The following is a 25,188-nucleotide window of genomic DNA, read 5'->3' as shown; positions in this document are numbered from 1 at the left end:
TTGTGCTTTCCTGCTTCGTTCTTGTCCCAGATCAGAACTGCCCTGATCTGATGGTCTGACTGGCACAGAGGGCTGCACACCTGTATCTGGGTCACTGGCCTCACCCTCCTGCATCCGTGTCGTAGGGCTCACCACAGTCCCAGGCGGTCAGGTCATAAGAGCACCTGACAGTCTGGTCGGGCCTCCTGGTCTGATGGGGCTGACACCCACCCTCAGGACATAGCGTGTTCCATGAGGACCTGTCTGTGTGCGCCCTGCTCCCCACCGACAGCACACACAGCTTTCACTTCTGGCTCCTGTGGGGAGCTCTCTCTCAGACCACTGTGGTCTGCAGGAACTTTCCTGTCCTCTGGGAACACAGTAGCCCTAGGTACCATAAATTCACTTAGCCCTGGATCACAAATTGCCAGCAAACGTTCAGACTTCCTTTGTTTGTATAAAGTTCCCAGTTAAAAGTATGAACCTTCAGGACACATCTTATCTGGGCAGGGACACTGGGTGTCTGTGCAGTCCCTTCCCTGGCAGGCTCAACAAGGCTGTGAGGGCAGCTGTGGTAGGGAGAGCTCAGGCAGCAGAGATGCAGCTGGTCCCCCTCCAGGCAGCCCCTCTCCTCTCCATCTCTGACACTCTAATGCTACAGGAAGGCCTGGCAGTAGTCTCAAGCCCTGGGGTTGGGAGGGTGGGAACGGGAAGCCCATGGCCAAGGGTGATGGCCCAGCTGCTTCTTTCCTCTCTTCTCCCAGGGGGATGAGACGCTCTAGGCCTTTGCTGTAAATAAACAGCGAAACCATGTTCCTCTAACTCAGCCATTCTGCAACCTCAGGCTCCCCACTCCAGGCTGGTGGCCCCCAGAGGGGTTTCCCAGGACCCCCAGGGCCGTCCCAGCCCCCAGCGCCCACACTCCCAGCAGCTTCTCTCCATCTGGAGAAAGGACCAGGAAACTGAATCTGGGTTGCTGGTAAACCTGGATGGAGAGCCCATGGAGGGTGCAGTGTGCCAACACAACTGCCCGGTGAGAGCGGCGGCCCCTGGAGAATGTTTCTCCCCCAGCTGGACAACACTGCCCCACGAAGGCTTATCAGCGCATGCAAAATGGGAAAGCAAGTCCTAAGCGTGGTGGGACAGCCTGGGATGTCGGGCTGGAGCAGCCATCGCCCACTGCGGTGTGCCGGCCCCGGGGCCTCAGGCAGGCTGCCTGGGGACACCACAGTCCAGCAGTGTGCTGGACTCTTCCAAAGAACGGTGACGGGAAGCAGATCATAGCTTGCTTTCTGGTTTTTTTTTTTTTTTTTTTTTACTAAGAATAAATTGAAAGATTATACTTCAAGCAAAGAATGAAATGGCTTTTTTCCCATAATAGCCTTTTCCTCCCAAATGAAAGTGCGCTGCCAGTAAGGCCAATCTTAGTGCCACCTAATACCACTTGCACATGAGCAGGGGTGTGTGCGGGGGATTCTGGGAAGCCACCCGGCAACAGACGGCCTGGGCCGGGCTGGGAAGCGCGCTCGCACCGCGACAGGGCACTTACCAGCGCAGGGCAATCTTGATGGGGGTGGTGAGGCAGGACGTGAACAGGTCGGCTGGGAGGTCGGGGATCATGGGCAGGAGCTCGTGGGCCTCGCAGGCCGCCAGCTGGATGCAGTTCTTCATCGATGGGGGCAGGGGCATCTGGGCGAGGGGGTGGTTTGGGTTAATCGCGGCTACCTACGGGGAGAATGCAGGAAAAGACAGGCTTAGCTGGGGGTAAGGAGCTGGAGGGCCTATGGCAGTGGGGTTTTACCACACAGTTGTTCGGGGAAGGCCTAACGGTAGAATCCTCTCCTGGAAAGTGAGTACGAGCCTGGGAACCTCCCAAGAATCACCCCCAAGATCCTTCTCGCAGCAGAACATGGCTCTGCACAGCAAGCCTGCTTCCTTTGTGGTCCTGCCTGGGTGACCCTCAGGCCCCCCACACCCAGCCCCTGCCGGCCCTGCAGAGTGTTTACACTCAGCACTCCATCTTTAAGCTAGCACAGTCTTATTTAGGTTGTTTATGACAAGAAAGACGCTCAAGGTATTTGAAGTCAACAACAAAGGCAAAACAGAAGATGTCAAATGACAGCTGGAGTGTGCCCGCCACTCCTCACACCCTGAGACCGAGGGACGCAGTGTGCCAGCACAGCGGGCAGGTGGGGCATTTGCTCCTAGGGTCACCTGACTTCTCTGCCTGTTCTATACACGGATGTTCATTGATAACAGATAGGGGATAATCAGCTGCTTGACAGTCACCTGGATACCGTTTTGTTGCGGCAAAGGCGGTGTCACCGAGGTCTGGGAAGCAAGGCTCCAAGCTAATTAGTGCACAACAAGAGAATGCACACTTCTATTTCCTGACTTAATAGTCTAGTTAAAAGTGTCAATCTTGTTTTCTTGCTTGCTCTTTGAGACAGAGTCAGGGCCTTCAAAGCTGGCCTTGAAATTGCAATCCTCCTGTCTCAGCCTTCTAAGAGCTGGGACTGCAGGTGTGTGCCAGCACACCCAAGCTGCCGAAGGGCTCCATCTCTTCACTAATGCAGCAGTCAAGTGTTTAAGCAGACGAGAGGCCTGGCTGACGCTTGGCTCACCCAAACTGTCAGAGAACTCCCGCGTGCCCCCCAAGCAGCGGCACCCAAACCAACACCAGGCCGGACACCGTGAGCAAGGCAGCAGGGCTACCTTCCTCTGCTTCGCCCATGCCACCTGTGACCACACCGGAACCTGTCACAGGCCTGCGTGTCATTTTCAGAAAGAGAGCCCACGAGGTTTCACAGGGAGTGTTCTAGGCGTGATGCCGGGGGTGGGGTGGGGGGGAGCGTGTGGGCACATGGCTCTGCCCCTCCGGGGAGCGCAGGTCGCACCTCTCATCCATGAGGTCCCTTAGCTTGGAGAGGAAAGCGCGGGCGGCGGCCTCGGGACCTGGGACGGTGCAGAGGAAGGGAAGCCCCAGGAGCCCGAAACCACTCATCAGCCCACCAGAGAAAAGCGGCCTGCAGGGCAGGAGCAAAGGAAGGAAAAAGCCTGAAGATGAGGTGGGTGGTGGGCTGCTGGAGAGACATTTGCATTTTCATCCGTTGGCCTAAATGACAATGCTGAAGAATAACACATAGGTAATGAAGATAATGAAACATTAACCCAGAAAATCCTGACTACACACTTGCCCACACAGCCCTCGGGAGCCGCCCCCCCATCTCCCCTTCCCTCACCGATGTGTTCCATACACATCATTGGCCATAATGAAAAGTTATGCATTATGGAGCCCCAGTGTAATTCAACCCATCTTGGTTAGGGATTTGACGGAACACAGCTCCATCTCAAATCTGATCAGATGAAGCTGAATGCCAGCAAGAACCCGCTTCTATGTGGCTTTTATTCACGGTGCTGCTCTCCAGCAAGGATCTGGAGAACAGCACTGTGGGCTGCTCATCATCTGCCTCCAGGGCTTTTGTTACTGGTTACTTAAGTCCAGCCCAGGCTTGTGCTGTAAAGTCCATGGGGCAGAACCCACTGCACACCGACCGGAGCAGTGGGAACGGCGCAGGGCCGGGCTTCCGAGGCAAGTGGGGAGCCTGCATTTCTAAGCAGGGTGGTACACATCTGCCTCGTGACTTGCAGAGACTGCGTCCGCATCATCGTTTTCTTCCCTCCTTACTGGCAGTGCCTTCTAGTTGCATAGTTGGTAATATTTCTCAGCATTCTTTTGCATATTGGTATGCTCATTTGCTTTAAAACACCCTCACGAGGTAAATCCATTCTCAAAGATGTTCGGCAATGAGGAAATGGGCTTCAGGAAAGAAAACCACTGTCTGTCTGTCTGTCTGTCAGGTTAACACAGACCAGGGAGGCCAGCAGTGGCTCCTGACTGTGGGGCACTCTTCATTCCTCCATCTTATCTGGACCTCCATGAGTCTATTCCAGGCACCTAGGATACCAAGGTTCCAAACAGCACATTCAATACCTTCAAGTGCAGTGTTTCGCAACATGGGCTGGCTCCTGACCAGCCAACCTGGTGACAAAGGTGTGTAACGCACTGTCATCATTTTTTTTTTGTGCCAGTCGTGGGGCTTGAACTCAGGGCCTGGACTCTGTTCCTGAAAAAGCCCCTTCAGGCTTTTTCTGTGTATGTGGCACTGAGGAATCGAACCCAGGGCTTCATGAGTGCTAGACAAGCATCCTACCACTAAGCCATATTCCTAGCCCCTGCACATTTATGTTTGCTGTAGTGTGTAGCATCTCAATCTGCTCAAATGGAATGTGCTAACGGCTGCATGTTTATTAATAATCATTTCTACTACAGAAACAGAAAACCCAAAGTACAAATCAAATACTTGTATATGCAATAGCAAAACCCATATAAATAAATATTTTAATAAAAACTGCCATTTCTACGTGTAATATATTTTTTTCTATGTGTAATATAAAATGTGCCATGCTAACGTGTGTCTGTCTGTATGTGTGTGTGTGTGAGGGGGAGGAGGGGTGCTGGGCTAGACAAATATATTCTAGCCCTGTGCTAACAATTTTAAATGTACAGTTCCAAGTTTGGTGGCATTAAGTACCACCAACACTTAGTGGATTTTTTTTTCTTTTTTTAAAGATGAGAGAAGGCAAGATTGCGTGTAAAACCATTTTCTGGGCTCTGGCTTTATAAGCTAAAATAGATCAACAAAGCAACTGGCTCTGCACAGGAAATTAGTTTCTGGTCTGTCGCATCAACCCTGCTATGCAGGCTGATGGGTCTGGGCACGATCTCATCCACAGCTCATCAGTCCTGAGTCATGCGGGGGCCACGCAGAAGCTCTGGCGTCTACGGCAGCATCAGAGTATGGCCCTCAAGTCTGGCCCTCTAGGGCTGGTGGGGTCGCTCAATGCCTGGGCCTGGTGGAAGAAGGCTGGGAGGAGGGAACGAGGTGACATCTGCCCCGCGTGGGCTCTGGGAGGGCTGGGCACACTGCAGCAGACCCAGGTAGTCGTGAAATGTGAAAGGTAGCCTGAGAGATGTCTGGAACTGCTGGCAGACTGACATTATTTTAATAAGCATCACTAACTACCACTGGGCCTAGAAGTATAAAGACGGCTGGCATGATTAAAAGGGACTTAACTGTAAGTGGGCAGCAATGGCCACTTATGCAACAGCTAAACTCAATATTCTTATTTTCCTTTTTAAAGGGCCAGGTATTCTCATAGCATAGAGTGAAAGGAATAGCGGTGTGCTCGCTAGTGTCTCTGTGAAGTTCTTCCACATGAAGTTTACTCACTAAACAGAGCTGAGAATGCCCCACAGTTCCTCTTGCCACAAACTCCGAAGATGGCAGTTCTTTTGCCTTTGCTGTCTGTCTGCACAAACCTTCGGGAAGCTAATCCTCTAAAGAACCAGAGCAGCTTCTGACACGGGGCCTCTGCCAGGCTGCAGGCCTGGTGGCGCTGTCAGACACGTGCCTAGCTGGCTGGAAGCTGGCCGAGGCTGTGGTGCTGGTGGGTGAGGTGTATTGCACGGCTGTCTGCACCTCACCCGGTGCAGAACCGGGGGTAGAGAGACACCCTGCACTGCTGCCTGCTGCCTGAGAACACAAGACAGGAAGGCGCAGAAACATTTCCAACCCAGTGTGTGCATTAGGAACAGAATGTATGAAAAACCACAGACGGAAGGCCTAACCACGCACACAGCCTGGGGAGGGGCTGGGTAGGAGGGAAGGAAGGCATGCTCTCGGGCCACAGGTGATCCTAAGTTCAGCAGCACAAAGCACCAGTGCCCTAGACCTGATGGTATCTGTCTGCTGGACTCAATGGGGTGCATTCACCACCCACACTATGGCCAGCTGCTCCAAAACACACAGCAGAGCTCTGCCTCTGGGGCAGGCAGACGCGAAGCCTTCAACAGCCACTACAGAAACACAGGCTGGCATTCTAGGAAAGGGTTCTGCCAATGAACATTACTTCTCAGTCTTGCTAAAATACAAAAAAATCCCATTCCAATCCAAGTCACTTCCTACACATGGTTTCAGCTTCGATGTGTCGAAGGCACTGACCCTTTAATTGAAACAATTCTCCAAAAACAGCTTGCAGGCTAAGGCTAACTGCTCTCACTTGCTTGGAAAGGCCGCTGGGCAGAGCAGAGCCGTGAATACTCAGGCTGTAGCAATGCTCCACAGAGCTGACCAAGCACACGTCCACGCGTGCAGCACCGCTGCCAAAGAGCCTTCTCCCAGAAAAATTGAGAGGCTTGAGCACCGGAATGATCTTCATTCTAAAAACTCCCCGAGACTTCTGGAGGACTTGGGAAGCACCCAGGAGAAGCTCTAGATGTGATTCTCTGCAACAGCCGTGACCCCTGCTGCCTTGCCCACACCCCTGGGCCCCATGGAGCCCGGGGCTCAGGCTCGCGAGGAAGCAAGCAGGTGGCTTCCAGGCCTGTGGCCGCATGCTACAGATGCACGTCCAGCTCAGGGCAGCACCCACACTTTTCTTTTCCGAACTGGCCACTGGCCTCAAGCCACTTCTGCCCCCTTTCTCATGCATACAAGAGACGTGTTTGTGGAGACTTAGGGGCACCCATAATTCAGGAGTCTTTAACAAGTGAAGGGACTCAAGACTATCATCTCTTGGACGATACTTTGAGCTCTGCCTTAAACCAGCCTTGTTTCCATTCTCATTTCAACAACATGTCATTACAGGGGACCGTGTACAAAGTTCAAAGGGACAGCCGAGCTGTGGGAGCAAGGCTAGTGCTGCTTGCTCAGCTCCCTTCACATTCAAACGTCCAGGCCGTGACACTGGTACTGATGCAGCCAGCAGAGCCCAAGTAGAGGTGGCATTTCTAATATACAACCCATGCAATCATATGCATCAAATACTAAATAGTAACTTTAAAACCCAGTAGTGTGCACTGCTGGGAGATTTTGGGCAGGAGAACAGAGGGGCTGCTTTTGGTGGATGACACCTGAATGTTGCCCTCTCAAGCAATGGTCTGTCACAAGTACCCCAAGTTTACCCACGTGAACCATCCATTATTTTATAGGCATTTAGCTGCTGGCCACTCAATGGCTTCTAAATGCTCTAACTCATCCAGCAACTCAGTGAACATGGTTAATTAGAAATTATAAGCAAATTCCACTCCCCAATTGCTCTTAGATGGTGTCAACAACTACAGAAAAGGCGATGCTAAGAGTCCTGCACCAGGAGACGAGGTGAGGTGGTGAGCCTGCCACTGCTGAAGGATAAAGCAGGGTGTGTGGTAGTGCCGTGTGGGGTGAGCATGGCTGCAGAGCCCTGTGGCAGCAGGAGGGCCTGTAAGATACAGGCACGTTCTCTACTATGTGTGCACAGGCTAAAACCCACAACCAGAAGGACTCTTCTCCAAAGAGCACAAAAGCTAACAGAAGCTGCATCGCCAACAGGAAGTACTCAGCAGAAAATGGACAGGCTCTTTTTCTCTACCAATGACTTTCTGTCGGAAGCATCTCTGATGTCTGTTCCAAGACGGTGAGGTAGAGACATGTTTACAAGTACTGATGAACACTTCAGCCGACTTGGGGCCTACGATGCCAAGCGCTTCGAGGCGATGGCTTGGCCTGCGGCCTCCAGCTGTCCACATATCCTGGCCCCTCCTTGCACCCTTCCTCGTGGAACCCTGCCTCTCCCCACACAGCGCTTTACACGCTGCTCAGGGCAGACCCACATCTACCAGCATCCTCGTTAGTCCTCGCAGCTTCCTCGTGTATAGACCAGATCTGAAGAACCCAGTCACCTCTGTGACAGCATGTAGCCGGGACAGAGGCCATCTCTCCGTATTGCACATACAAGCGTCTCTCCGGTCCGGTCGTGGGGCCTGAACTCTGGGCCTGGGCGCTGTCCCTCAGCTCTTCAGCTCAAGGCTAGCGCTCTACCACTTGAGCCACAGCGCCACTTCCGGCTCATTTTTCTTTTTGCTTAGGTGGTGCTGAGGAATCGAACCCAGGGCCTCAGGTATGCGAAGCTAGCACTCTACCACTGAGCCACCTTCCTAGCTCCCCCCCCCCCCTTGCTTATGAGTTGAGTGTCCGGTTTAAACCACAGGACCCTTGCTGTCCAGCATCACCCTCCACATCTCTGCTGCATTAACAGAGTCACCGTAGGATGCCAGCTTCTTGCAGATGGTGCCAGGAGCATGGGAAAACTCAGTGTCCATGACCAAGTGGGAGACAGAAAGCCAAGGATGCGAGGACAGTAGTGTGAAAGTGGCAGTTTTGTCCTCAAAGAAAAGTCTATTGTAGCACTGCAGGGGGCAGTGCTGCACACAGCACAGAAGCATTGCACTTGTGGTGTGCTCATCTATGTTCCTATGGTGCCGAATGAGCACACATGTGAACATTTGCATATGTATACAGATGTGTGTGCAAATAAGCACATAGGCAATTGTGTGCACATACATTAAGCACTTTTTTTTGGTTTGGTCAATTGTGGGACTTGAACTCCTGGGCGCTGTCTTGAGCCCCTTTGTGCTCAAAGTGAGCGTTCTACCACTTGAGCCACAGCTCCACTTCCAGTTTTCTGGCAGTTAATTGGAGATAAGCATCTCATGGACTTTCCTGCCGGGCTGACTTTGATCAGTGATCCTCAGCTTCCTCAGATCTCAGCTTCCTGAGTAGCTACGATTACAGGCCTGAGCCACGTGTGCCTGGCTCATTGTGTCCATTTGTGTGTGTGTGTACCTATGCATATGGCTAAGCGCAGCTATGCATACCTGTGTGTACGTGCACGTGTGTCTTCACACTCCTCCAGGCCTCTGCCTGGTTCCAACAGTCTTGTCCCTACCTGAGCTAGCACCCTTCTGAACACTGCCTCACTCTCCCTTGCTGGCTATTCCCATTAGTACAAACAACGCCCATGGAAAACAAAAAACAGATGAAAAAACCAAGGGCAAACCAGACAGCCCCTCCTCAGCCTCTCCTGGAGACTGTTAGGCCTGGGCTGCTCCACACCTGTGCCTCCTGCGCTCTCACGGCTGGGGGCCCCAGGCTGATGACCTCAGATCCCACCTCAGCCTCGTCTCACAGTCAGCTGACCTCCCCACCTCCAGGGAACATTTCTTCCCTCTGCTCTTGGTCCCCTCCTCACTTCCTCTAGTGGCCACTCCTATTTCCCAGCTTGCAGCGCATGGCATAAGCCTTATTCAGCCTCTCTACTCTTCTCCTCTCCTCCCCTCTTCTGACCCCCCCCCCCCCCAGCCATGCACGTTCTGCCCCTTCAGGCGCGCTGTGTTTGGGGAGGCCTCCGAGGCCTTCAGCGCCTGAAGGCCCGTGTGACTCTGAAGGGTTCAGTGGGCTCTCAGCCCATGCCTCCCAGGTCTTCTTGCAGCTCAGGAAACAGGCACTCATGCCGCCTGAGCCAAAGCCCTGGGGCTACCTTTACTTCCTTTCTCTTCTCACATCCTACACCAAATCCATGAGCAAATCCCTCTTCCTTCTAAACAAACCACAGAGGTACCCTCAGCCTCTAGCATTACCACCCAGTCCCAGCACCCTGAAGGCCACGGCCTCAGCCTGCTGCCAGCGCCCGGCTATGTGCACACGGCCGCTGCTCCACGGGCGGATATGCAGAGCAGCACAGTTCCTCCTCTTCCTTGTAAACATAAAAATGACGAGAAGCCATCCCATCATAAGGCCTCAGTATGAAAGACAATAATCAAAATAAGACAAAACAAAAAAAGTATAGCAGAGCAAAGAGGTAACTTCGAGAAATGAAGACATCTTGTTAAAACCCACAAAACAATACCCCCTGAACACTAAAGGAGAAAATAAACATATTACAACGGATACTGGCCCACCTCTCTGCTCCCTACAAATGGTAAGTATACTTGGAGAAGGAGAAATGGAGCTGTGAAAGGCCTAACTTGCAAGATGAGCGAGGGCCAAGGCCTGGGTTCCTGCAGGACGGGCCTGCGCATCCTGGTGGAGTTACGCGGGTCACAACCACGGCAGTTCTTGGAGGAACAGTGAGGAAGGAACACGCTTGGGCGGGTGGGCTGCGTGTGGCATTCAGTACACACAGGTGACGTTGTGATGCTACCAGATTAACCTGCATCACAGAGAACTGCCTTCGTGGGCAAATTCCACAACAGCTAAGCAGTGGGCTGACCCAGAATAATTGCAAGGGAGCTGTGACACTGCAAATACAAAACCTTAGCCTGCAAGATGCACAGTATTTGGAGGAAATCTGGCGATCTGGACGTCAGGACAGGCGCCGCCTGCCTGCTCACCTCCACAACGCCCAGGTGGAGGACGAGGCATGGTGCAGCACACGGTCAGGGGCGCGGTGGGCCCGGCTCGTGTCTGTCTGTTGGACCTCACAGGCCAGACTCCAAGACAATGTCAGTCAACAACACAACGCCTTCGAAGCCACATCAGAGGAGCCTAGGAAAGTACCAATAGCAGCAGAGAACCAGGTCCCGGGGGCAAAGCTCCAAGAGGCTCTTCCAACAGCAGGACAACCAGCAGGAGCTGTCCTCGTGTCAGTCCTGAACTAATGAAGATGGCGATGCTCATTCGGGGGTCTTGCTGGGACAGAGCTGAGCCCAGGCTGTCGCTGTAAAGGAGGGCACCGCTGTCCTCTGTCACTACGCTGCCTTGCTCACCTGCCACAACAACAAAGAACAATGGCTGCACAGCAGAGGCGGTGTGGGGAAGGGAAGGTCTAGGAAGCTGGACCAGAGCCGACAGGCCACACAAAGACAATCTGCCAATCTACAACTTGCCCTTCCATTCGAGCTTACAGACCAAAGATTTATTATCCAAAAGGGGATACTATCTGGGTTTTCTCTCTAACTCATTCAGGACTACACTGTGCCTCGTACCTGTACATATTCCTTCAGTGACGTATCTGGAGGATGGCACTCATACTTCTAGATTCGTCAGCACAGTGACAATGAGGCCAACAGCAGACTTTTCAGACACAATGACATAGGCCCTGAAGTCGTAAGAGCAAGTAGGGTGAAGTCAAGAGCCAAGCTGCCACATAAACAGAAAAAGCCACAAGTGGCGCTGTGGCTCAAGTGGTAGAGTGCTAGCGTTGAGCTGAAGAGCTGAGGGACAGTGCCCAAGCCAAGAGATCAGGCCTCACAACCGACCAAAAAAAAAAAAAAAGCCAAGTTGTGTTAGAGCAACGGCACGCACGGTGTGGCTGCATCGCCGCCACGTATCCCAGTGGTGGTCCCAGCTCCTTTCCTTCCTCTCCTGCCCCACCCCAACTGCTCCTAGGCTGCCTCTGCACTACAGATGTCATCGATGGGGGCCATCTGTGCTTTCTAATCATGGGGACAGGTACAGACAGCACTAGCCCTTCCCTGTGCCTTCCTGCTTTAGAGAAAGATGAACTGCCTGGAGCTGTGGCAGGCAGGAGACAGCCATGAAGACAAAGATCAGGCAGCATAGGATGCTGAAGGCAAGAGAAAGCTGGCCAGCCCCAAAGCACTGCTGAAGTAAATCATTTGCCTTCGAGACCCTATAGTGAAAAGGGCAGGCTGTTATTTGTTTAAAAACCAATTGTGAGCTTGCGATGGCTTCCAGCTGGACTTTCCAAATGTGAAGGCTCAGGACCCGAGAGGGGCGGCTACTGCACGCCCTTCCCGAGGCTACCGCCCGAGGTGCTCTGACAGAGCACCAGGACGAGGAAAGCACAGCTGTGCGTCTGGAGAAGTGGGAGGCCCCTATGGGGACAACTCTCAGCAGGAGCAGCGGCAGAGGCGGGCGCCAAGGGACCTCAGGGAGGGAAGGACAATGCTGAGATCTGGCGCTATCCTTGTAAACTGGAGATGGAGGAAGTGTTACAAACACGTAATTTAGTAAGAAAAGAGGCAAACTCCAGAATAGACAAGAAAAACAGAAGTAAAAACACTCAATGCGATAACAAGGCTCATGTTTGTCTCTTTAGACAATCTCCACACATGCGCAGAAGACTATGATGGTCAGAGGCAGGAAATAATTACAAACGCCTAAGTGCAGGTGACAGAAGCTGGAAAGACGAGTGGCAACAGAAACACACGGAGCGGAGCGCAGAGCACGGCACTTCACTGCTGCTGAGACCGGAAATAAACAGCAAGGACAACTCGAAGTACGCAAGAGGCTACAAAGCACCGAGCAAACACCGCGCGACAACAGCAGTGGTGAACTGGAGGGGAGCCGGCCCCTCCGAAGAGGCCTTCAGAGCCACTATCAGGTACAAATAACATCAATTGAAGCCACCAAGTAAGCAGGCCTCTTCACTGTCAAAATCTACCTGACTCCCCTGCCTCCTCTCCCCCACAGTCTCTGTAGCTCAGACAGAACTCATGATCACCCTACTTCAGCTTCCCAAGTGCGGTCAAAACAACAGGCCTGATTTCTCATTTAAGGAAAAGTCACTAATGGCAGTTCTGCTTTTTGCTTGTGTCTTAGTAGAAAGCCCACAGCTAACCTAAATAAATGTATCAAGAAAGAGCAGCAGCTACATTTTACCTCCAGATCCTGAGGAATGCATTTGAAGATCACCTTTGGTGCCAACTCCATGCTAGGAAGGCTAAGGCCAAGAACTGTTTCATTAACTAAAAGCCAGCCTTCCACAAAGGATTTTGTAAACCCTGGCATAAAATACTTTGATAAAAACAAAAATACTTATTTTAAAGCCAGGAGCTGGTGGCTCACGCCTGTAATCCTAAGTATTCAGGTGGCTGAGATCTGAGGATTCCAGTTCAAAGCAGGAACTGTGAGACTCTTAGCTCCAGTTAACCACCAAAAAGCCAGAAGTGGAGTTGTGGCTCAAGTGGTACAACACTAGCCTTAAGCACAAAAGCTCAGGAACAGTGCCCAGACCCTGAGTTCAAGCCCCAGGACCAGGACAAAACAAACAAACAAAAAAAACCCTAAAATCTAAAAACCTATTTTAGAAAAGAACACTGGGGGTTGGAGGGCCTGGCTCAAGTGATAGAGTGCTTTCCTAGCAAGCATGAAGCTCTGGACTCAATCCTCTCATACCTAGGGAAGGAGAGCAGACAGGAGGATGGACAAACACACAGACATTGGAAAAAAAGAAACTTGCAGTTTTTCTTTAATTTTCAAATTATAACAAAATGAATATAGGAAGATTTTGGAGTAACAGATGTGTGTTTTCTCTGGCTGTGATGTGCAGTGTTTATGCTGTGCTTTTATGAAGCTGTCTTCCACTTGCACCTGCAGTATTTCCATGAGAAGACACGCAGAGCAAGTGGACCTGATGGTCCCAGGACAGCACTGGGCCACTAACAATATGAAAGCTGAACACCAGCTTTTAATGTACATCACCTGTGTTTACGCTCATGCTTACTCTCTGGAGGCCGTTTGGTCCCATAAGCTGCTTTCTTGCATTACTTTGAATCAACCCCTTTTTCGCTACTGCTGTATTCCCCAATTCTCAGGCCACGGGTCAGACGGGAAGCACAGGGATGTTTGCTTCCCTACCCTAGTGCAAACCCAAAGAACAACAGCAAGGTGACCAGACACAAACCACTTGCCTCCCTATTTGGATCAGTTCACATGGTACACAATAAAGGATATTAAAATATAATATATATACACGTGCATATATATATATATATGCATACACACACACACACACACACACACACACACACGCACGCACATATACACATACAAAAAAGAATGATGAACACTGGTGGGTGACATCTGTAAACCTAGTTACTCAGGAGGCTGAGATCGCAGTACAAAGCCAGCCTAGGCAATAAAGTCCATGAGACTCTTATCTCCAATAAACTACTCAGAAAAAGCCAGAAGTACCATTTTGGCTCAAGAGCAAAAATGCTCAGGGACAATGCTATCACAAAAAAAAAAAATAATTGATTAATTAATTAGTTAATGCTGGCCACTGGTGGCTCATACAAGCCTAGCTACTCAGGAGGCTAAAATCTGAGGATCTCAGTTCAAAGACAGCCAGGGCAGGAAAGTCCATGAGACTCTTACCTCCAATAAAATAACTCAGAAAAGGCCGGAAGTGGCACTGTGGCTCAAGTGGTAGAGTGCTAGCCTTGAGCACAAAAAGGCTTAGGGAATGTGTCCGGGCTCTGAATTCAAGCCCCAGGACCACCAAGGAAGAAGAAAGAAAAGGCAAACTAAAAGGAGGAAATGAACTTTTTTTGTAGTTGTTTAAAGAACAAACCTAACATCCCACAGAAGTGATGTTTCTACAGCGGAGAATAAAATGACTAAAATGAACACTACAATATTAGCTAAGAGCCAATTTTATCATTTTAATTTCCGCTGTTGATGCAAGAGCCTAAGTGAACAATGGCCAATAACAGCGAGTGAGTGGAGAAACACAGGGCTGATCTACATTGTAATTAGAAAAGGAAGAAGATAAAACCAGCCCTAACTATGAAACCTACGGTGGAGCGCACACGGCCTTCTATGGGCCACCCGGGCTAACGCTGCTCCACCTTATCTACCTCATGAGGAAGGAGCCAGTTAAATGTTTTTCCCCTCAAAATAAAAAAGATGCATGTAAATGTTTTTGTTGTTGTTGTTGTTATTGTTGTTGCACTTAATGAAATGAATGGTGTCTTAGGCTGATTAATCCTTGGCAATATATAGCAAACACACGCGTTCCTGACAGAGCAGATGCCCAAGCACTGGAAGAAAATGGGGACTGTGACTCATGAGCTGGAAAAGCCTGCCTTCTACGAGAAGGGATGAGGGATGAGAGTGTGTCTCCAAACCAGCTCAGTTCCTCTGAGCTGATGCCGTGTCTTTCCCCGCACCCAAATCAGGCCAATTCTTTGACCTATTACAAACAAAATTCTTTTTGCAATCTTCTCCGCTTTTTTGCGAAGAAACACAAAAGACCGTAGTGCTTTGGGTTTGTAGACAGCCCCAGAGATGCCTGAGGGGAAAGTGAACATCTGCTAATCTGAAACTTGATCTTTCCCTTCTCGAACTGAGCAGGCAAGACAAACAGAAGCAAGCAAACAAACTACAGCATGTGCTTCCATTTTCAAGGATAAGGGTTTAAATTTATCAGTCACTCTTATTCAGTGTTCCAAGGAAGGGCTTAAATTACACACATAAAATACTAAACTGTAGACATGTTAACTTTAACTTCTACCAAATAGAATTTCAAATTTTGTTGCTGACTCTTTCAGCATTATCCTCTGATGAAAGGTGAAAAACATAACAAACACATTAAAATTGAACAGGCCCAAAAAGGCCTCAGGAAACATACTGAGGACCATTCTTGGTTCTTGGATTGAGACTTTCCTGCATTGCAACCAATTGGAATTCATGACCCCCCGGAGGCTACAGAGTATTTTATACTGACAATCCTTTGCAGGCCACAGGATGGAGGCCCCTTAATTGAAACCGCCTCTTCGATTTCTCTTTAGAATTTGCCATTTAATTCGTGTCGAATATTAATTAAAACAACCAAGCAAAATGCTACTTCATTATCCAAGCACCACATGGGCCTTCCAGGTCCTTTCCAGGGTCTAACCAGTGGCCGTTGCCTTGGTTTCTACCATTTGTTTGGTGGTTTGGGTTATAAAACACTACAGAAAAAAAAAAAAAAAAAGAAATTAGAGCAGTAACGAAGACGCTAGTGGAAATGCAGTGTATGGAATTGAAGAAATGACTCCATTTGCCCTCACGTAAATAGGTCTGCATTACTTTAACACTACCTTAGAGGAAGAGACGGCGGAAGCACAGATCTACTCTGTTAGCGTTGTTATTGCTTAGTGTTCAGACCGCAAACGACAGAAGTAAAAAGGGAGGTAGAACAGGGCCACTGGCAGAACGGAGATCCTCCCATTCTCACAAAATCACCTCAGCCCCAACACCTGGAGAACCTTCAAAGAAGGTCTTCCTGTAGACCCTCACCCCAAGGAAAACAAAGAACAGCACCTCCCCTGGGCTGCCCCGCGCCTCACCTCTAGCTCCTGCTCCCTCTGCAGTGCGAACTGCTTGAAGGACTTGACAATCAGGCCGGCATTGGAGCAGTCGTAGACGAAGATGGAAGGACTGCCCATCCACGTCTGCAGGTCATATATGGACAGAGGGATGTACTGAGTGTAGTTCTGAAAAACAAACAAGGGTCAGGTCACACACACGCATCTCAAGGCTTCAAACTGGGACCAGCACCTGCACCTGCACCTAGCAGACGGGGCCTATGGCGCCAGGACAGACGTTCGCCACACTAGGCTTTTACACATCGACTTGTGCAGCATCTTATCAGGCAGTGCTGAGGGCCAGACGGCTGTCCGGTGGACGTCTGAAGCCCCAGAGCTGCCCTCACAGCAACTAAGTCCATGCCCTCTGCAGCTGTCCCTCCTCACACCCCACTGGGCCAGGTGTCAACTGTAAGTGGGTGCTATTCACACCTCCCGCCCCTCTGCTGCCCCCTTCCCCGCTTCACTTCCATAGGACACGAGCTCTGAGTGGTGGGCAGGCTCTAGGATTCGCGTGCTTTCCACAGCTGCCCATTCTCTAGGTAGCTTTTAAAATTCGCCCTGAAGGGACACTGAGGATTTGGCCATATACACTTTTTAAGTTTATAAAAATAATGTATTTTCACTGACCAAGTGGGACTCCTTCCTGGACGCACGCACTTTGTTTTCCTGCAGGTCCTGTGACTGTGGGCAGTGCAGAGAACACCATCATCTCGAGAGAGGCCCTTCGGACCCCCCTCCCTGCCAACATCTAAAACCACTCTTCACAGAATACCTTCACTTCCTGCCCTGTCCTCAGAAGTCAGCAGTGTAAGTGGAGGCAAAGGGAGTTGGCTTCCAAGTGGCTGAGCCACAAGTACCACCTCCGGGGTTGTGTCTGGGTTGTTTACAATGAGACCAAGCGAGGCCTGGAGAACCATGGTGTCAAGGTGGCCAGCAGAAGCCTCCCTAAGGTGGACCACAACGTGTCCGGCACAAGTCACTGCCCAGACAGAATGAAGCACTGAGCCACCAGCAGAGAAGAAGGCAGCCGTCGCCGCCGGCATGGCCCAGGACCGCGCTGCCACGGGAAGCTGTGAGGCCTCACCTAGTGAGCTGCTCACAGTCATGTTCTGTGAGAGAACACCTGGAAATACACCCTGTAAATAAACTCTCCTCGAAGGGTTCTGGAGATGCCAATTCTGCCTAGACGAATCTATACAGGCAACACAAGCCCAATCAAAATGTCCACAGGGTTTTTCCTTTAATGGATTTGACAAGCGGATTCTAAAGTGAACGCAAAAGAGAAATGTTCAAGATTAGAGAAAGATTTTTAATAAAGAATAATGGGTAGTGATTCGCACTACCAGACATTAACTACGCTATAAATTTATGGTAATTACAAATTGGTATTAGTGAGGGCGAGACAAACAAATCAACAGAAGAGAAAGCCCAGAAATAGACCCACATACATAACTGTAATGAGAAGAGGAGGGTTAACAGCTCAGAACTCGATGCCACAAAATGTAGCTAACCATTTGATATTGTCAACTCAGGTTCTGCACACACACAAAAACAGAGTAGATTAAAAGGCAAACTGAAAAGCAGAATAGTTTTATTTTATTGTAAGGAAAGCCTTCTTAGGTCACAAACCTAGGAATCCTAAAGAAGCAGACCAACAGGTCTGTTTTCATCCAACAAACTAAAAAGAAAGACAAAGAATATGACGGAGCTGTACTGAGCAAGGCACTCACTCAGTGTTGGTGGGAATAGACACGAAGGAAACCTACTTTAGAAAAGTCTGGCCGAACTGACCAATATCCAACCTGTGCATTCATTTTGACTTCCCCAGTGTCCGTCCCTAGAAACGCGGGTATCTGCACCCAGAGAGCGGTGTCCTGCCAGGTGCGATGGGCAGGTCACGTGGCAGACGCTGCCGCTCTGCCATCGGGCCTCTCACTCCTAGTTACCAGACCAGCGCCAGGAAGCTGTCTCCTCGGCAGCCCCGTCTGCTCTTGCAGCCAAGGTGTGACCAACACAGTGACTGAAACGCCCAAATGCTAAGTGCTGCCCTCAACACCCCAACGGCACGGGGAGGAGTCTGGCCACGCAGAGAACAGCAGCCAGGCGATGGCAGAGCTGCAGGATGGGAGCAGGCTGAGGCCCAAATGGCTGAACCTGTAGCCTGTCCTGATCCTAACAGAGCCCACACCGAAGAATCAAAGGCACGCGGCCAGGTCCCTGGGTGCAGGTCTCGGCTACTAAGGTGAGGTACGAGCCTCCCTTGAGACCAGGAGCTGAACACCACCCTGGGCAATGTGGAGAAACTTTGCCTCAACACAAAACAAAACCAATAAACAATAGGCAAAGTGGGGTCTATGCATCCTTATGTTAGCGTCCCCGTTCTCCCGACAGCGCTGCGTATAAACACTCACACAGAGTGAGGTCAGAGGCTTGTTGTAACTCTTACAGTGTAAATCCCAGAACATCATAGATTACGTGGCTCCATTTTGGGTGAGGAAAAGCAGGAGTTGTGAGTGTGACACTACTGTTCACCTCATGAGCACGCAGAGACTGCTCTCCACGGACAGACAGCGTGTTCACCACGCTGGAAGAGTACGCGCCTAGCTGCTCTGGGATGTTTCCTAGGGGGTCAAGGTGTGGAGAGCGGCTGTTCGTTCATCTCTGTCCTGCAGGAGTCTTTGTGAAGAAAGGGGACTGCAGGGACCGCGAGGAGGAAGGAAAGGGTGGGTGGTGGGTACTGGGCTCCAGGCGCCCTCTTGGCTCCGGAGTCTGTGGAGCACGCGATCCTGCAGCTCTGCGCCCGAGGCAGCAGCTCTCCCCAGCAGGGCACACTGCGAGGGAGGGATGCCCTGAACGGCCTCCCTGGCGGAGACCAAAGCAATCCTGTACTCGGGCAGAAGAAGGGACTGAGAAGCAGCCATCACTCAGTACACTTTCAGGCACTGCTAATGCCCTGTGCCACGTGTGTGCCTTCTATGGTGTTCTAGGCCCGGGGAAGAATCTGAACGTAGCTCGCCCGGTCCTGAGCCTGGTCATTCAAGCAGCTGCCTGTGACATGACCAACGCCGTCGCCTCTCCCCTTCCTGGTGCAAGCGGACAGGAACTGCGGGCACGGGGAGCAGGAGAAAAAGTCGATACTTTACATTTGCCAAAATCAAGTTATGTTTAAATTCCTGAGGCAGAGGGTTACTTAATTGTGGTTCATTACACGAATGAAGTAGGGGCACATCGGGAATAGCACTGTGGACTCCCCTTCCCCTGCGGCCCGTGGCGGCTGAGGACAGGGCCTGCTGGGCCTGGGGACCGGCACTCACACACTGTGCGCGTCCTGAGGTGCACTGTCCTCACCCGGGCAGAGCAATCACGCTACCAACAGGTGCTCCCACCGACAGGCGCTCCGCCACCAACGCCCCCAGACAGGCAGTGTGGTGGGTGGGCGGGTAGCCAGCCAGCAGTGTCTCTCCCCCTCCACCAAGGGCCGTCCGCACACCCTGCTGCGTCCGTGGCATCTCGGGAGGCATCTCTCCACCCTCCGGGGGTTGTCCTGTACACTACACCACGTCCAGAGGCATCCCTGGGCTTTGCCCCTCCGTGCCAGAGCCCCTCCTCCCTCCCCACCCCTCCCTCCATCCCCACGCAGACACAGGCGTGCACACGGGGAAACAACCAAGGTCTCCAGGCACCACCACATGTCCCTGGCGAGGAGGAACCTCCCTGTGTGAGAACCAGTGCCTTGAAAGAGAGACAATTAGATACATTAGCTGTATCTGTCAAGTTTTGTTAAGACAGCAACAATTCACATGTCCCTATCCCTTAGGGAGTATTAAGATCAGCTCTATCAAATCACAGTGAGGGGGAGTTCTCAAGATGGCGACGGGGCAGTAGGGAAACGCCACAGCTCTCTCCAACCAAAAAGAGAGTTCGAGTTCCAACCTTTAATCTCCCCAAGAGACCGACAACAACAAAAAGACGAACACTCAGAGAAAAACCAGAGGTGGAAAATAACAAAAAAAGAAAGAGAGGAAAAGAAGAATTTCAGAACAGAGAAGAGCGAAGACCCCTCCCCCAACCTTTACTGGCCGCGCGGCAGTGCGCCAAGCCGCCGCCAGCCGGCCCGGCGGGGGCTGCCGGAGCCACAGAGACACAGGGGGCTGCTTGCAGATCACCAGGTACCGGATTGCAGAACAGCGGATCGCCAGGAACAGAGAAACCTACCAGCCGGGAGTCTCCAGGAGGATCCCACCCCACCCATCACTCTCCACCGGAGCGGAGAGGCTCCATCCCGCCAAAGCCGCCCGGCACCAGCAGCGCCACAAAGGGACCTGTCTGCAGACCACCTGCCCAATCGCGATCGCAACGACCCGGCGGGGGGCCGCCCAACCCAGCCCGCAACCACCCCAACTGAACTCGGACTGCAACAACAACTGACGGACTGCAACAACAACTGACGACCTACAGGGTGAGTACCCATCAGGGGACAGGGAATCCATCAAGGGAGACCAGAGCTGGAGGGAATCCCCAGACCCTGACCTAGACTCCCTACCCCAACACCCGGACCACAGGACCCACTAAAACTGGGAACTGTTCGAGAGCTCCACCAGCCGGTAGAGCACACTCTGCTGGCCAGGCCAGAGCAAGAGCGCCCCTGGAAGGGAGCTTAAATGCTCAAGCCAGGAACAGTGCCCCTGGGTCAAGACTACCAACAGTAGAAGAAATTTGAACTGTGTCCTCCAGGCTGCATAACCAAGGTGGTATACACATTAGCACAGGCCTAACGAGCGCGCTCCAGGCTGGGGCCGGAACCAGGCCAGGGGACCGGCGCCTGAACAAAGCAAAAAGGGTCAGAAGTGGGGCTGTGGCTCAAATGGTAGGGTGCCAGCCCTGAGCTGAAGAGCTGAGGGACAGCACCCAAACCTAGAGTTCAAGCCCACAACCAGCCCAAAACAAACAAACAAAAACACATCAGGAGCCCATAGCAGACTCCAGTATTTGGGAGAGTGCATCCAGAGCATCTGATCTTCCCAAGAGCACCCGCAAGAGCAAACACAAGCAGTCTAGGCTGCTCAACCCTTCCAAAGGCGGGAATTGCTACAGCAGAGAGCTGAGAATCCTAAGTGAATAGCAGCTGGAAATAGGCTCCCAACAGAATCCAGATCAGGCACAGACTCTCTCTACCAATACAGAATCAGCAACCAAGCAAAGACAGACACACCAAAACAAGATTGAAGAGCAGTCTCCTGAACCCCCATGCGAAAATCACAGAGAAAAATCACAAGGTTTACCACTACCCAGGACAGCAAGCTCACCTCAAAAGCCAGCAGCCACGCAGGGGAGAGCACCAGTGGGAGCAAAGCAGGAATGGAAGACAAAAACTACATCCAAGGGTTGCTGGAGGCAATGACTCAAGAAATAAAGCGAGAAATGGATCAGAAATTGAAAGAGCACAAGGATGAACTATCAAAAGATATACAGGATATCAAACAAAAATTGGATGCAAAAATAGAAGCTGCACAAACCTCAGTAAGAAGTGAGATAAACGCCAAATTAGAGGTAATGCATACTGATATCACCTCATTGAGAGGTGAGATCAGTACTCTGAGAACCAACATTGAATCCATAAAGGGATCCATTTCCACCATGCAAACCACAATAGAAGCCACGGTCAACAGAGTGAATGAAATGGAAGGTAGAGTGTCAGATACAGAAGACAGAATACACCAACTGGACCAAAAAGTGACAGATATGGAAAAATCACTCAAATTAAACCAAAGGGAAATTCAAGAGCAAGCAGATAATGCTAAAAAATTTAACCTTCGCATAATCGGAGTGGACGAAGGTGAGGAATTCCAGAGCAAGGGAATGCAACACCTATTTAACAAGATAGTCAATGAAAATTTTCCCCACCTCAAAAACGACCATCTTAACTACATCACAAAAGCTTATCGAACACCCAACAAGCAAGATCCCAGGAGAAACACTTCTAGGCACATAATAGTAACAATGATGGATCTGAATAATAAGGAAACAATCCTGCATGCAGCAAAAATGAAGAAGGAGCTATACTACAACGGGAAAAAAATTAGAATCACTGCAGATCTCTCCACACAAACAATGAATGCAAGAAAAGCCTGGGAAAGCACCATACGAGCCCTGAGAGCCAATAACTGCCAACCCAGACTGATATACCCGGCAAAGCTAGCATTCACATTCGATGGAGAACTGAAAACTTTTAATAGCAAAGAAAAACTAAATGAATACATAAACATTAAGCCAGCATTACAAAGAATTCTAAGAGGGGGGACACAACCTGAAGAAAGCAACCAGGAACTGGGACCTGCCCCAAACAGGCATTACTCAAAGTCTAACTGAGCAAGCACAGGAGGAAAGGAAAGAAGAAAAACTTAGGAAAACGGAATGGCAGGGACAACAATGCATCTCTCTATACTTTCTCTTAATATAAATGGGCTGAATTCGCCAATTAAAAGAAAACGAACTGAGGACTGGATCAGAAAACAAGACCCATCCATCTGTTGCCTTCAGGAGACCCACCTCTCAGCCAAACATACAAACAAACTCAGAGTGAAGGGGTGGAAAAGGATCTACCAATCAAATTCCCCCAATAAGAAAGCAGGTGTAGCTATCCTGATATCTGACAAAATAAACTTTTCATTAAAATCAGTACAGAAAGACAAGGACGGACACTACATATTAATAAAGGGAACAATCCAAGAGGAGGATATAACCATCATCAACTTATATGCCCCAAATATCGGTGCACCCAGATATGTTAAACAAATGCTCTCAAACTTACAGAATAAAATAGATCCCAATACGATAATACTAGGAGACTTTAACACGCCACTCTCACCAAAGGACAGGTCTACCAACCAGAGGATTGGCAAAGAAGCTACCGAATTAAGTGAGGCCATACTTCAAGCGGAATTAACTGACATCTACCGAGTATTTCACCCTAAAACAACACAGTACACATTCTTCTCAGCAGCTCATGGAACTTTCTCCAAAATAGACCATATCATAGTTCATTCAAGGAACTTAAGCAAATACAAAGGGATCGACATAATCCCCTGTATCCTATCTGACCACAGTGGAATCAAGCTAGCTCTCAATAACAAAGCATACCGCAGAAATTTCTCTAATACATGGAAATTGAACAGCACACTCCTTAACAAGGCCTGGGTAACAGAAGAGATCAGAGAAGAAATAAAGCAGTTCCTAGAACTCAATGAAAATGAAAACACCTCACAAAGAAACTTGTGGGACACAGCAAAAGCAGTCCTGAGGGGCAAATTTATTGCCCTCAGTGCCCACATCAAGAGAATGGAGACAGACCAAGTAAATAATCTCATGTTGCAACTAAAACAGCTAGAAAAACAGGAAAAAATGGGACCTAAAGCTACTAGACGAAGCCAGATAACCAAATTGAGAGCAGAGATTAACCAATTAGAAAATCAGAAAACCATAACCAAAATAAACCAAACAAAAAGCTGGTTCTTTGAAAAAATAAACAAAATTGATGGCCCGTTGGCAAGATTAATTAAAAAAAGAAGAGAGGAAACCCATATTAATAGGATTAGGGATGCCACGGGAAACATCACAACACGTACCCAAGATATCCAAACAATTCTAACAGACTACTTTCAAAAGCTATACTCTCTAAAGGAAGAAAATCTGGCGGAAATGGATGCATTTTTAGAGAAATACAAGTTACCCAAACTGAGCAAAGAAGAAGTTAACCAATTAAATAAGCCAATATCCTATAATGAGATACAGGAAGCTATCAAAAGTCTTCCAACAAAAAAAAGCCCAGGACCAGATGGATTCACAGCAGAATTCTATAAGACCTTTAAAGAAGAACTAATACCCATACTCCTCAAGCTCTTCAGAGAAACAGAGAAGGAGGGAGCTATCCCAAACTCATTCTACGAAGCCAATATCACACTCATCCCCAAACCAGGCAAAGACCCAACCAAAAAGGAGAATTACAGGCCAATCTCCTTGATGAACACAGATGCAAAGATCCTTAACAAGATTCTAGCTAACAGAATCCAGAAACACATAAAAAAAATAATACACTATGATCAGGTAGGCTTCATCCCAGAGACACAGGGATGGTTTAACATACGTAAGTCAATAAATGTAATCCAGCATATCAACAGAGCCAAGGTCAAGAATCACATGATTATCGCCACAGATGCAGAAAAGGCCTTTGATAAAATTCAACATTCATTCATGCTAAAAGCTCTGGAGAAAATAGGAATAGAAGGAACATTTCTAAAAACAATAAAAGCCATTTATGACAGACCAATAGCCAATATTATACTTAATGGGGAAAAGCTACAACCAATCCTCCTAAAAACAGGAACAAGGCAAGGATGTCCACTGTCTCCACTCCTCTTCAACATAGTCCTAGAACCCTTAGCCAGGGCAATAAGGCAAGAAAAAGACATTAAAGGGATCCGCATAGGGAAAGAAGAAGTGAAACTATCCCTTTTTGCAGACGACATGATACTATACCTCCACGATCCCAAAAACTCCATCCCCAAACTTTTAGAAATCATAAGTCACTTCGGCAAAATAGCAGGATACAAAATAAACCCACAAAAATCAGTTGCCTTCCTATACACTGATAACGCACAGGAAGAGAGGGAAATAAAGGGAGCAACCCCATTCACAATAACCTCCCAAAAAATAAAATATTTAGGAATTAACCTAACCAAAGATGTAAAAGAACTATTTAATGAGAACTATAAAAAGTTAAAGAAAGAAATTGCAGAAGACACTAGGAAATGGAAAGACCTCCCATGCTCCTGGATAGGCCGACTTAATATAGTAAAGATGGTGATACTTCCAAAATTAATATACAAATTCAATGCAATTCCTATTAAAATCCCAATGACGTACATCACTGAAATACAGAAAACAGTCCAAAAATTTATATGGAACAACAAAAGACCTAGAATAGCCAAAACAATTCTAGGGGATAAAGACAATATGGGAGGGCTATCCATGCCGAACTTCAAACTCTACTACAGAGCTATAATCACAAAGACAGCATGGTACTGGCACAAAAACAGACCCGAAGACCAATGGAACAGAATAGAAGATCCAGATATAAATCCACAGGCCTACAGCCAGCTGATATTCGACAAAGGAGCCAAAGACATACAATGGAAGAAACACAGCCTCTTCAACCGCTGGTGCTGGGAAAA

At 49.6% G+C, this 25,188-nt stretch overlaps 1 protein-coding gene across 2 annotated transcripts in view; it reads right to left on the bottom strand.

Moving 5' to 3' along the window:
- Positions 1–25,188, bottom strand: part of Rptor (regulatory associated protein of MTOR complex 1) — a 313,102-nt gene that overhangs the window by 153,471 nt on the left and 134,443 nt on the right. For both annotated transcript variants that reach the window (XM_042669964.1, XM_042669963.1), the window contains exons 5-6: positions 15,938–16,084; positions 1,529–1,704 (exon numbers count right to left, since the gene is read on the bottom strand). In XM_042669964.1, the coding sequence (XP_042525898.1) occupies positions 1,529–1,704; positions 15,938–16,084 (323 nt within the window). The remainder of the gene's footprint in view (positions 1–1,528; positions 1,705–15,937; positions 16,085–25,188) is intronic.

The sequence above is a fragment of the Dipodomys spectabilis genome, unplaced genomic scaffold, assembly GCF_019054845.1.
Source record: "Dipodomys spectabilis isolate Male_0828 unplaced genomic scaffold, ASM1905484v1 ptg000512l, whole genome shotgun sequence".
Classification (NCBI taxonomy): domain Eukaryota; kingdom Metazoa; phylum Chordata; class Mammalia; order Rodentia; family Heteromyidae; genus Dipodomys; species Dipodomys spectabilis.
Note: the sequence above shows the minus strand (reverse complement) of the source record. Positions and strands in the feature narration are given on the sequence as shown.